A 13476-nucleotide genomic window follows, 5' to 3' on the forward strand; every position below is an offset into this window, starting at 1 on the left:
TATTCAGTGACCACCAGTTCTCTGGCTGAAACTACCGTGAGGATGTCAAAGCTCAAAGGAGAATGATCAGACTGATTCAAGCTGCAACAGTAATTAAAATAACCACAAATTACAACCAAGGTATGCAGAAGAGCATCCCTGAACCTTGAAGCAGGCGGGCTACAGCAGCAGAAGACCACACTGAGTGCCAGTCCTGCCAGCTAAGAGCAGGAACTGAGACTACAGTCCACACAAGCTTCCCAAAATTGGACAATAGAAGACTGGGAAAATGTTGCCATGTTAAACGAGTCATAGCTTCTGCTAACTCATCCCAGGCTCACCCACCGAGCCAAACCAGCACCCTGGCTGGTGGAGCTTTTGAGAGAAACCCTCTGTCAAATTCGGCCTGTAGTCTAATTGCCATATTAAATACAGAAAACAAACAATCTCTGTTTCTTAAAAATGTCTGTATTCCATCAACATGGATTTTAAAATATCAAGGATATAGTGCATGATCTTATTTTTAACATTAATTAGTATTTGGCATGCAGGTTACAAAGGCACTCAAATTTATACAGATGAGCTACAAGTGGTGGTAAATAAAAACATGAATAGAAAACATGGATACCATTAAAACGACACAACAAACTGTCAAACTCTTGGCAACCCACAGGAAGTCTGTGGTGTACATTTTTTAGACACAGTAATCATCTTTTCTGCAGCTGTGAGGAATGGAAGGAAGAAAAACACAATTTACTGCAATATTTTCAAACACGGTTAACAACAAAAATTCATCAATAGATTAAGTGTTAGATGTCAAGCCTGGCCTGCTGTTTTGGTCTACCAAGCTGTCTGGTTGGCCCAATGCGTCTTCCAGCATGTGTGCGCTGATGCTGCCGAAGGCCCTGACGATAAATGAAGCTCTTCCCACAATCCCCGCACTCGTAGGGTCTCTCTCCGGTATGAAGTCTGTGGTGCACCTTTAATTCCTCTGCTCTGGAGTAGCCTTTCCCACAAATGCTACAAATGAACGGTCTGTCTTTAATGTGGGTCTGGTAATGTGCTGTTAGGTAAGAGTTAATCCGAAATGTCTTCCCACAAATGGAACATGCAAATGGTCTCTCCCCGGAGTGCTGCATTTCATGCAGCTTGAGGGAGGAAGCGGTATGGAATCCTTTGCCACACTGAGAGCAGAGGAACGGTTTCTCCCCGGTATGGATGCGCTGATGGATTTGAATGTAGCTCTCGTTAATGAACCTCTTGCCACAGTCGGGACAGGAGTAGGGCTTCTCCTTGATGTGGGTCTTCATGTGTTCTTCCAGCTTTTCTTTTTCACTAAACTGAATGCCACAGCGGCGGCAGAAGAGAAGAGGTGGTGCGCCGGGCTTGACGGGGCCCGATTCAGAGGCTGTCTGAGTGTGTGAAGTGATGTGGTGTGCTTGCAAAGCTGAATGACTGTCACAGTCTTTTCCACATTCCAGGCAACGGAGGGATGATCGAATCCTGGACTCGCCAGGCAGGGATTTTAAATATTCAGAGAGTTCTGACGCTATGGGATTGACCTCATCATCAAAATCCACAGCACCCTTACGACCTACAGAGAAGTGGAAGATTCAAACCATGTTTTACTCTTTTGCTTTGAGGTATAACAACCTCTGCAGTTCACAGAAGTCTAGGCTTACCTCACTTTCACATTGGGGTAAAAGTGCAAATAACTCAGGTCATAGGGTTAACAGGTAAGAGATCAAACCTTAAACTGGTTAATTATTAAATACTAATCATTACAATTTTCCTAGTTAATGACCAAGACAAATCTATCAGCAGTATACATGGCAAATCCTGCTCTGAAAAACTATAAATGATGCATTTTCAGCTCCAAGATAAAATGCATTTGGAGCAAATAAAACACAGTGCCAATGTTTAAAATAGTGAAAGACGCCACCATTGCATTCCAACAGTGCAATGCAATGCTTCTGGCTTGTCAAGTATTATATTTGCATTGTTAGCAACTCTCACCTAAGTGGACTTTGTAGTGCGTTTTGAGATTTCCCTTCTGGTTAAAACCACGACCACAGATGGAGCAGCAGTACGGTTTCTCTCCTGTGTGAATCAGCTCATGCCGCTCTAGTTTGTAGGCATGTGGGAATTCTTTGCCACACACTGAGCAGTGGTACTCTATTTTTTCTTTGGGTTTCTTCAGGAGCTCAGGAGGTATTTCGATTGGTACACAGATCATCTTTCTGCCAGGGCGCTTCTTGCCTATGCAGATGGAAAACAAGAAGAAATTACAAAGTTAGGCTGCAAGAAAGAGTAGCTGCACATTTTGTATTTAGAAATGGACTCTAAAGGCCTGTTTCTGTTGCATGTTGAAGACATGTTCAGATAATATTCTGTCTTTAAACGCTTCTAAACTGTTTACACTGAAGTTGTCAAGCGTTTATGCAACATTAAGCCACTTTGTTTGATACATCTGTTCAACTGCTCCTTAATGCAAATATCTAATCAGCCAATCACATGGCAACAACTCAATACATTCAAGCATGTAGACATCATCAAGAAGCCCAGCTGAAGCCTAAACCAAGCATCAGAATGGGGAAGAATGGTCATTTAAGTGATTTTGAATGTGGCATGGTTGCTGGTGCCAGACAGGGTGTTCTGAGTATTTCACAAGCTCCTGATCGACTGGGATTTTCCCAGAGAACCATGTCAAGGGTTTACAGAGGACGGCCAGTAAGCAGTAACCTGCTTAGCATAAGGATGACAGCTAAAGACACTCTGTGTGTTTTCTTGGTGAGAGCGCAACAATAACACAGGATAAAGTACAACACTAAGTATAACTGGTTTGGGTATGTTCACAATTGAAATATATACAGCATTTGTACAAACCCAATTCTAAAACAAATGGTGTGGAAATAAAAATTGAATGCAATGATTTTCAATTCCCATAAGCCCATATTATATTGTCAACAGAACATAGAAAACATATCAAATGTCTCAAACGGAGGAAATGTATCATTTCAAGAAACATATTTCTTGAAATGATACAGTGGGAAACAGGGCTGTGTTTCCCGCTGTGTATCATTCTCTCTTCTTTTAACAGTGTCTGGGAGCATGTGGGACCTGAGGTGACCAGTTACTGGACTTTGGGGAATACTGTCCCAATCTTGTCTCTACTAATGAAGCCATGGTGTTGTAATAGATGCAGTATACAGTTTAGTACTGTCTTGGTGAAATATGCAAGGCCTTCCCTCAAAACGATTTCTGGATGGGGGCGTATGTTGCTCTAAAGCCTGTTTATACCTTTCTGCACTGATGGTGCCCTTCCAGATGCACAAACTGACAATTCAACAGGTACTAATGCACCCACATAGCGTCACAGCAGGCTTTAAAACCGAGCGCTGATAACAAGCTGCCTGGTCCCTTTCCCTTAGTCCAAAGGACGTGGCATCTATATTTTCCAAAACAACTTCACATTTCAATTTGCCTGACCACAGAAAAATTTTCCACTTTTCCTCAGTCTTTTTTTAAATGAGCATTGACCCAGAAAAGCTTTTCTGGGTTTTCAGAAAACACAATTTTAGTATCTTTTAGCAGCTGAACACCGTGCTGGTTTTTCACTGATTAGGTCATTTAATTATTTCTTACCTGGTGAACAAGCCATGTTCTCTCCTTCTGCTTCACCAGATGTTTTGGTATCTTTCCTTCGTCTATACGGTCGCTTTGCTGTTGAAAAAATAAGGTAATAGATTTTAAGAATCACAGCATATAAGCAAATATCTGAAGTTTGGATATAATATTCAAGAGTCAGGCTTATTATTTTTTTCTTCTTACCAGCAGCACGGCGGGCAGTTTTTGAGTTTAATTCTTCCGGTTCTGCCACTGCATGCAAATTTCTCTTTCTTCGGGTACGCTGTGATACTTTAAGATAAAGAAAAAGAGTAATTATGACCAAAAAGAAGCAAACGTAACTTCAGAGTAGTTAACATACGTTAAGCTGCAGTAGAAAACACAAGAATCACTCACTGACCTCCTGCATCTGTCTCTGAGTCTTCAGCGGGCAACAGTGGAGTTTGAGAAATCTTTCTTCTGCCTCTTCGTTTTGCTTTCGGATGAAGAAAAAAGCGGAAAAGAAAGCTATTACACTGATGGTCTCCTTCCATCTCTTCTGAATGTGCCACGAGTGCTGCCTTTTTACTTCATGTCACTCACCAGCATTTGCAGGAACATCTAGCTCTGTGTCTGAGTTCTCCACATACACTACTGGAACCTTTTTATTTCTTCTTGGTCTCTTTTCTGCTAACAAGTGCAAAACAAAATATCCTCAGGACCAAATCTGATGATTATTTAACAGTTTTTTGGTTTTCCTTCACTTGTGTTTACCACAGTATGAGGGGGAGGCAGCATTCATCTTTGCCCCTGTTGTTTTTTCCTCTGCGTCCTCCCTTTCTTCATCTTCGCCCACAGAAACAACCTCCATGATGAGCGTCGGGCTGCTGCTGTCTCTCTGGCTTTGGCCTCGCAGCTGAGACTCCTGCATGGAGACAGTCTGTGATCACAATCATTAAAAAACATCAGAAACACACCTCTAAAATCTGACCTGACAGTCCATTTTTAAACTAACTGTATGTACAGCATCCCAACTATTCAGTGGCAGTAGGTTTGTGTAGGGCAGGAGGCAAAGAGTGGTGCTGCAGATGCAAATGAGCAATTTTGATTTGATTTATGATACCAACAGTCGACACTAAGAGACTAAGCACTAACGTGGTGACTGAGATGCAATAATTACCCAATTTTAGACATTAAACTGATAAACTGTGTTAAAATGAATTACCTTGCTAGGCGGAGGACCTGCTGTGCAATCAGAGCCTCGGTCAGAGCTGCCTGCTGTAAAAATCAAAACAGTTGGCTTAGGTTAAAGAAAAACTGACAGTCTGCAATCCAGACAAAGGAGGAATGTCAATGTAATGATAAACTAAGTGCAAATTATGAGTGCTGTGAGTATCTGGGAAAGACCATAAACGCATTTCTTCTGTTATTTAAGATATTCTTTAGCCAATAAGCTTTCAAATTCACATGAGAAACAGAAACAAGGAAGGACCCTTGTGTAAACAAATGAGTATTGTTTGCAGAAGTCGTGGGTTTTCAGTAAAACTGCGGTGCTGATAACTCACCAGAATCCCATTCAACCACTTCTCCATCAGAGTTGATTAATCCTCCAATCTCTTCATCTTGTTCCTCTTCTTCTTCCTCGCCCACCTCCTCCTCCTCCTCTCCTGCATGCAGTCTTACAGTCAAATGTAGAGTTTGGTCGTTTAAGTTTTCAGATGCCATCTTGAGCCCACGTGACTTCGGGTGCTTACGTTTAGGAGAATTCTAAAAACAGAAAACAGAGCTAAAAGGAATTCACGACGTCAGAGCACATCTGTCGAAAGGAAGTCAAGAAGCTACTGAATGACAACGTTATCTGCAGGTTCTGGACAATGAAACATTTTTGTCATGTTTACTCGTTACACCACTACTGGTGGATTTCAACTAAAACAATCAAGACTGAAGTGCAGACCTACAGCTTTAATTCAGGGGGTTTAAATCAAAGCATTGCATTAACCATGTAGAAATTATAGCCATCCAATTTTACACATTGTTTCCCATTTTCAGAGGCTAAGAGGTCCATTATGTTCTTGTTCCATGACAAATTAGGCAGATAAAGTATCTGGAGTTGGTTATAATCAGGGGTGCAGGTGCGCATTCGCTGTCAAAATAAAAGACGCGCGTTTGCGTTCATAAGATTTTCTGGAGGAGGACAGACATTTGTTTAGAACACTTAAAGATGTCGAAGAAGCAAGCTCCTTTAAGCAATTACTTTGGTGTTCCTCCACCTCCGAAGAAATGTCAGAGGGAGTCTGAACCGCAAAAGAAGCGCGTATTCTCGGAAAAGTGGTTGCAGGAGGTGAGCTGGCTTCAAACAAATGATGAACGCACAGAGATGTGGTGCAGAATATGCCGTGAAAATCCCACTTTAGCGGACAAAAACAGTGTCTTTTATATGTACGCAAACACACGTTGCAACTTCTTATTGGTGCGCGTCTTTTATTTTGACAGCGAATGCGCACCTGCGGACCACTTATGTGCACCCCTGGTTATAATTGTTGAATTTGTATTTGCTACCCTTTTATTTGAATCCAAAAAGGAAAAAAAATAGTGGTGATGGCCGGCGCTATGCCTCAGCCTCCTGGTAGATGCATTAATGAAATGTTGTAGATGATGACAGAATCCTTTCCTTGGTTAAGACAAACAACTTCTGCCTTCATGAATGCAGTGCAGAGGGTTTACAGAAAGGTGCAAACCACTGGTTACACTCAAGAACAGGAAGACCAAATCAGACTTTGCCAGAAAACATCAAAATGAGTCTCCACAGTTCAGAAAAAGACGAATGCTTTGAGTGAATCTTAGCTCAACTTGTACCAGAATGATGGGAAGAGAAAAGTATGGAGTAGAGAAACAGCTTATCATCTGAGGCATACCACATCATCTATCAAACAATGATGATGGTGGAGACAATATTATGGCATTAGCCAGTGTAAGCAGGTGATTACTGATCATGTGACCGCTGATAGAAGGGGCAGGATGAATTGTGACGTGTGCAGGGCTACACTGTCCGCTCAGATTCACCCATATGCTGCAAAACTGACTGGACAGTGCTTTACAGTGTAAATCATTAATACTCAAAAGCAAACTGCAAAAGCAACCCAAATGTTTCTCAATGGAAATAAATGAGACATTCCTCAATGACCAGATTGAAAACAAAGAGACCCACAAACAACAAACACCTGTAGGTGTCTGCAGTTAAGGCCGAGCAGAGCATGTCAAGGAGGAAACACAGCATTTGGTGATGTCCGTGGCTGCCAGACTTCAGGCAGTCATGACTGCAAAGAATTGTTATCCAAGTATTAAAAACAACCATTAAATTTAGGATTATGTTAGTTTGTCAAATTATTTTAAGCCTGCATTTCTTAAAGTTAAAGACATAATTTTGTTAAACTTCTTGAATTAAAGCTAAAGCTCTGCACTTCAATCACATGCTGAATGCTTTATTTCAAATCCAAAGGCAAAACTGCAAAGAATGTGTCACTGTCCAAAGACACCGGACCTCACTGGACCGACTGAAACAAAGGGCCTCACACAAAAACAACTTCCTATTCTCATCCTCTGCCCTAACGCATGTGACATTTCAAATTGGAGCCACCAAACATTCAACTGCAAAAACGCCAAGATTAATGAAGCCTCTTAGAGAGTAGCTCCATATTCGTGGAAAGTCATCATTAGTATTTTGAACCCAAAGGGCCAGATTTCTGAGTGTGTTACGTCAGCGTGAGCTGGGTTTTGGAATAAAAAGGAAGTTGTTCTCAGCATTTACACAGACAGTGCAGTGACAATACTGCATGTAAGAAGTGGGAGTCAATATCCCAACGTGCAAAATATAGCAAGGAGAATATAAGCGCACAGATTTTCCAGCATTACCACTAATTTAAATATAACAAAAAGCATGTGTTTTTTATACAACTAACCACACTTATCACCGCTGTTTTCTCTCGTTCACTAAATCTGACCCAAAAAATCCAATCTTAGTTTCAAAAGGTTTACTAAACTGTAAAAAGAAGTCTCACACTGGGGAACTTCCAAGTCATGCAGTCAAAACTTAGCACAAACAAACATTTTGTTCCTAAATTTTAAGGGAAAAAAACAACAAAATCTCAAAAATAGTGGGAAACTCAAAACCACTTTGTCTTTATACAGCTTCCAACAGAGCAGCGCTACACAGTAACATAAAGAAGCAATCACTTACAGAGTTAATGGGCACAAGAGAATTAAAACACTGAGGATTTTTCCAGTAACACAGCACAGCTGGACCACTTTTGGTAAGGGAAAATTAAAAGCTACATTCAAGTCAGTCTTAAAACAACATTTCATTCCTCTTGTATGCGCCACACAAAAACATCCCTTCCCAAAGTGTTTATAATGTAAGCAATGTTACAAAGTCCTCGTCTTATCATCGTCCCTCCACTGCAATCAAAAATGTAAAATAGCAATTCCTGTTAAAAGGGAGTTTTTACTCCTGACTGTCACCGTGTGATCGTGTCTAGTGGATTGTCAGATCTAAACCTGATTTGAGACGACACAGCACAAGGACTGATTCTGTACTCATATTCAAAAACAACAGAATGTGATCTTTTAATGGGCAGCATGAACACGAGGGATGAGTTTTACTGGTCACATGAGTTTTAAGACCTGATCTTTAAGAACAAACATGTACACCTTCCTGCATGAGGCCGACTGGGACACTATAAATGCATTCACAAATAACACATAAAATTTACTAAAGTAGATGACTTTAAAAAAAAAAAAGAAGAAAAAAAAGAAAACTTTATGTGTTGATCATTTCATAATATCTACAAAATCTAAAACAACATACAGTTGGGCAAGGTGCTGATGTTTTGGTCTGCTGTAGCTCTTCTTCTGTGTGTAAAGATGCTCTCCGGTCTTGGTCCCAGCGCTCCTGATGGGATTTCACGTTCCTTTTGTGACCGGGGGTCATGTCCCGTCCTGGACAGGAGAGAGGTTTCTCTCCTGTGTTATTGCACTGATGTACAGTCACGTTTCCTGATGCCTTCCCACATTTGCAGGAAATCTGCGGTTTCTCATCAGAGCTCACGAGCTTGTGTCTCTGCAGACTCTCTGTGGCAGGGCCAGGCTTCTCAAACCGTTTCTCCGCTGCACATCCTCTCTGGGGTTTCTTTACGCCATATGAAGCAGAGCTCTCCACGCCACTCACTTTCTGGTGGGAAAGGCAGGCGTCTACAGAAGCGTCCTCTTTTTCTCTCTCTGAGCTGAGGCTCTCATCTGCGTTTAATATATGAAAATAAAAAGTAAAAAATCACGAACGAGCAACGATGTGTGTATCATCTAGTGAAGAGAAGCTATAATTCAAGGTTCTCCACTCACTATTCTCACTCACAGTCCAGCCATCCTCTTCCTCTTTGATGATTACTCGGATCTCTGGAATCTCACAAGTGTAGTCGGGGCTTGCTGGAGCTTTTTTGGGGGAAGACTGGTCACTGCAGTTTTCATTCAGACTCGGTGATAAAGGATCTTGAAGTTCAGGATCCTGTTAAGATATCAAACAGAGGAAAAACAGGTCATCTACTCTACAACAGCTCAAGTTTCACACAAGAAAAGAGCTGCTATTTAAAGCCATCAGAAGCTACTGTTTATTTTTATATTATAATAACGTAATAATTTTGAATACTTTAACTTGACATAATACAGTAGTGAAACATCCATTTTGCTCAATTATAAAACAGGTAAACAGATTATACTTTCATCAATAAAGTGCAACTTATACATTTTGTAAAAGGCTCTTCAATACAGACATTAGAAGAGAGAGCGATGGCACTCAAACAAACCTAGATTAAAAAGTCAGCGAGCATTTTGAACAGCTTTTATCAAATTTCATAGTTGACTTTATATCTGCAATTTTTATGGCTAACTGACCACTGAAATTAGGTTAAGTTAATTTAATTTAGGTAATGCTTCAAAATATCTGCCCAAATAGATACCCAGAAGCATCTGAAGATGACTGTAATGTAAGTGATATTGCATTTTGTCAAGCAATTACAAAATGTGGCATTACATCCTAGACTCAAGATTTCAGGTTAAACAAGTAAAACTACTTAGATTAATGACGGCAAGAATAAAAAAAAAATAAAAAATCATACCACTCTTACAACGTGGGTGCATCTAATTTTGATACGCCTTAAACATCTGATATAATATTGTCTAGAGATCGACTGATATAGGATTTTTAAGACCAATACAGAAGCCGATATTTGGTGCTTTTAAAAATCTGATATAAAAGCTGCTTTTTCTGTCAGACAGATGAAACACAGAGATTATATGTTGGGATTTGTTATTTATGAGTCCTTACTAACATAACCATCTTGTTTTATTGTTATAACAAGTCGTGGATAACTAGATCTGCTTGGATCAGCTGGCTGCCGTTCCAAACACATGGACGTTTCAGAGTGCCCCCTGGTGGACAAATTATGCAACATCAACAGTAACAACACAACTGAAATATGTCTCTTCTTTAACTTGTATACTTCTCGTTAAGTGCCAATACTGATATACTGGTACTAATGCTGTGTAATGTAAACATTATATAATTGTGCATTAATTATATAATATAAAGAAACAATATATCTGAGCCACAGGCTGTAACTGTACACATCAAGAAAAGGAAATCACCTCAAACATAAACTCTAACAGTTCACTTTTTGTTTTTTGAACACAGATGATGTGTACACAGCCTCGATATGACAATGTTAGAGTACATTTAGCAGATATATTATGAAACATGTTAAAACTGGCCTAAAATCAACCAACCAACGACACAACCATCAGTGGATCCCACTTAACTAGTTACTTTACTAATTTAACGTTTATATGTCTTTAACAACCATACCAACCAACAAAATGTGAAGAAATTTATTAAATATGCATTAAAAATGACCAAATAAACTCGAGCATTAACTTGAATTGATTTGTATCCCAGCCTAAAACGTTTAACTGACCCGTTTAACTGGACGTATGAACGACTTCAAGAATTTGCTGTTGCAATTTCAGCGAAATCCCCCCACCAACTTAAAATACTGTATGCTCCAAATATTACCTTTTTTCCCTTCTCAATTCATTTAGGCTGGTTAGGCTAACAAGTGGATTGCACACACATAATTCCAGACAACCCGGACCAACTCACATAGATGTAATGTGCTCGGTATTATTCCACCCTGATAAAATTATAACCTTTCCTACCATAAAGCATTCCTGCAGGAAAATGTTAAACTTTTGTTTTAACTGCTGCAGAATATTTTCTAACACAGTCTGAAACGTGGCCAAAAATTAACCTGGAATTATTGTGATATAGTTATGCATTAGTGTCCGGGAAAACAAAAACGCTTTCTCAAGTTTCTAAATTCACAAAAGTAAAAATATTTCTCTTGTACAATTGTAAAATGAAAACAATCCATTTCAAGAGATTTAGATTTAGTTTAATAGTTTAGTAGCAAGTTCTGTGCAGACCTTTCTCTGACTCCGATTTAATCTTAGTGTCAGCAACCTGAACAGCCTTTCAAAATAAACTTGTTTTGTCTCGTTTGCTTGCGTTATCCCCTGCAGGAAAATAAATGCTAATATATTCTTGACTCACTCGGACGCTGAATAAATGCCTCCACGTCTCCATCAGTCAGTCGCAGTGTATAAGTCATTGTACTGTCTTAATGAATGCAGCTCTGCCTTGTTTAATAACAATTACCGTTTGCTAACAAGCTAGCTTTAAAGCTATGACATAATTGGTTCTGTGCATGAACGTAAGAAGGTTAGCATCAAGTCCACACCAGTGCACTTTCAACTAATACGGTGTCCCTGACTTATGAGGATAACCTGTTTACGACGTGCATTTACCTAACTGGTTAACTACAGCAGCTACAGCAAACTGCAGCCAGCTGCACAGTAACAGCCTGAAAGCAGCTACGCTGTCACGTTACCTCAAACATAGTGCGAGGTCGGAGCCGACTGTGAAGGATGTCATAGGAGAAACAGGACGAGCTACACACGGGCTTAAGTTCAAGCGTTATTCCGGATGGGAGCAGCTGTCATGAACTAATCGTGCACTCTGTGCTAGCTAAACTGTGTTGCGCCACCACTTTTTTCCTTTTTTTTTTTTTTTTAAACAGCGGTTCTTCTTCTACTCCGCCTCCTCCTCTTCTTCTTCGACGCTCAAATTGCTGCTGCTGAATTACTGCCTCCCCGTGATTACAAGGTGTGCATCTCTACAGACAGATGACAAAGATTAAATATCCATTTTCTGCCCTCCACTTTTTCAGACATCTTTCCTATTCTCATTCTTCTTCCGGCTGCTCCCTTTAGGGGTCGCCACAGCGGATCATCTGCTTCCATCTCACCCTATCCCCAGCATCCTCCTCTGTCACACCGACCCCAACCCTTCACTACATCCTTCTTTTTATTCCTCCTGCCTGCAGCTCCATCTTCAGCATCCACAATCCCTCCTGCGCACATGTCCAAACCTTGCCATCCTTGCGTCTCTAGCTTTGTCCCCAAACCGCTCAGCCTGAGCTGTCCCTCTGATGTCTAATCCTGCCTATCCTCATCACTCCCAGTGACACTTCATGCACATTCCACTCTGCCACCACCAGCTTCACCTACTGCCTTTTTGTCAATGTCTCCAAACCATATATCATAGCAGGTCTCATTACCATCTTAAAAACCTTCCTTTTCACTCTTTCACTTCTACACCTGCTTCCTACTCACTATAGATCACAATGTTGTCTGTAAACATCACAGTCTATGGAAACTCCTGCCTGATCTCATCTATCAACCTGTCCATCACCATAAGCAGTCACACTGAAAGTGAAATAGCTATATGCAAATATGCATATTTGCTACCTTCCTGATCATTTATTACTATTATTTCCTGCTGCACACTTGCAGACTGAAATGTAGCCTGTTGAAATATGTGAGATAAAACCCTTTCCCTGGTTCACTGACTTGAACCATATTTCTGAGTGTTTCCAAAAGCTTTCCTACTTGACAATAATATTTTATGACACCCAATTCCCCAAAAAGCTGGGATGCTGGGTCAAATGTAAATAAAAACAGAACGCAAAGGTGTGAGAAATCCTATACACCCATATCTTCTTCACCAGAGAACATTGAAAATATTAGCATTTCATTTTTAATCTGATAGCAGATTTTGGGAATGTTGGTGCAAAAACACATTTATGCCTCTCAAACTACTATCTTTTGTATTTTTTGTAGATTTGACTAAAGAAATTGCAACAAATGATGTGTTTTTCGTTACTTTTTGTTTTTTGCAGTTGCAATACTTCAGCATCTAGCTAGCCCTACAGAAGACGAGGAGCATAAAGGGAGTGACTTTTTTTAAGTGTCAGGTCATTTCAAATGCAGTGTTTCTATCAGGTCAATAAACATCAGCAAACACACAAACTGTTTGTGTGCAGTGTGTTGCTAGCTAAAGGTCCAGCTGCTGTATTTCACAGGGTATTTCACTCAGAGATAGAGAAAGATAAGAGAGATGGGACAGGAGGAAGAGAAGTTAGATTTAAAGGTAGGGAAATTAAAAACTTACATGTAAGTCCTCGTGTGTCTAAACCACTTACTGGGTCTGTACATGTGACAATATGCTGCAAAACAAACTGAGGCAGACTAACTGGCTACATGAAAATCCTCTGCAGGTTAGTGCAGGATAAACAGGTTAGTTTTTTGTACTGTGATGGGTTTAACATAAAGAACAGTGTGTGTGACTGATGCACAGTGGTCGTAGTTTCATGGTCAGAGTTAAGTTGCATCAAGTGTAGCAGAGTATCATTGATATGAATTTTAACTGATGATGCTGAGATCCGC

General features: G+C 40.3%; 1 protein-coding gene across 4 annotated transcripts; it reads right to left on the minus strand.

The window, feature by feature from the left end:
* Positions 1-427: 427 nt before the first annotated feature.
* On the minus strand, positions 428-12466 carry LOC116335412 (zinc finger protein 3 homolog). 4 transcript variants are annotated; one of them, XM_031759095.2, is made up of 12 exons: positions 11580-12466; positions 8980-9142; positions 8450-8877; positions 5151-5352; positions 4811-4863; positions 4360-4525; positions 4189-4275; positions 4007-4081; positions 3811-3897; positions 3625-3702; positions 1996-2238; positions 428-1573 (listed from the first exon to the last, which is right to left on the minus strand). In XM_031759095.2, exons 1-12 carry the CDS (start codon positions 11586-11588, stop codon positions 789-791), a joined length of 2376 nt encoding a protein of 791 aa, XP_031614955.1. In that variant the 5' UTR covers positions 11589-12466; the 3' UTR covers positions 428-788. The 4 variants fall into 4 exon arrangements, with proteins under 4 accessions (XP_031614955.1, XP_031614954.1, XP_031614953.1 ...); XM_031759094.2 differs by lacking the exon at positions 11580-12466 and adding an exon at positions 11243-11552 and having other exon boundaries at positions 4360-4510; XM_031759093.2 differs by lacking the exon at positions 11580-12466 and adding an exon at positions 11243-11552 and having other exon boundaries at positions 4189-4272.
* Between the last annotated feature and the right edge of the window lie 1010 nt (positions 12467-13476).

Source organism: Oreochromis aureus, linkage group 6 (assembly GCF_013358895.1).
Source record: "Oreochromis aureus strain Israel breed Guangdong linkage group 6, ZZ_aureus, whole genome shotgun sequence".
NCBI lineage: Eukaryota > Metazoa > Chordata > Actinopteri > Cichliformes > Cichlidae > Oreochromis > Oreochromis aureus.

Excerpts from the sequence above, each read along its gene's own strand:
- LOC116335412 (XM_031759092.2), bottom strand. The coding sequence starts at position 11,275 with ATGGAGACGTGGAGGCATTTATTCAGCGTCCGA. Across the intron at positions 5,353-8,449 it reads CATCAGCACCTTGCCCAACT|AATTCTCCTAAACGTAAGCA; the intron begins GTATGTTGTTTT and ends TTCTGTTTTTAG. Across the intron at positions 3,703-3,810 it reads AACTGCCCGCCGTGCTGCTG|CAAAGCGACCGTATAGACGA; the intron begins GTAAGAAGAAAA and ends TTTTTTCAACAG.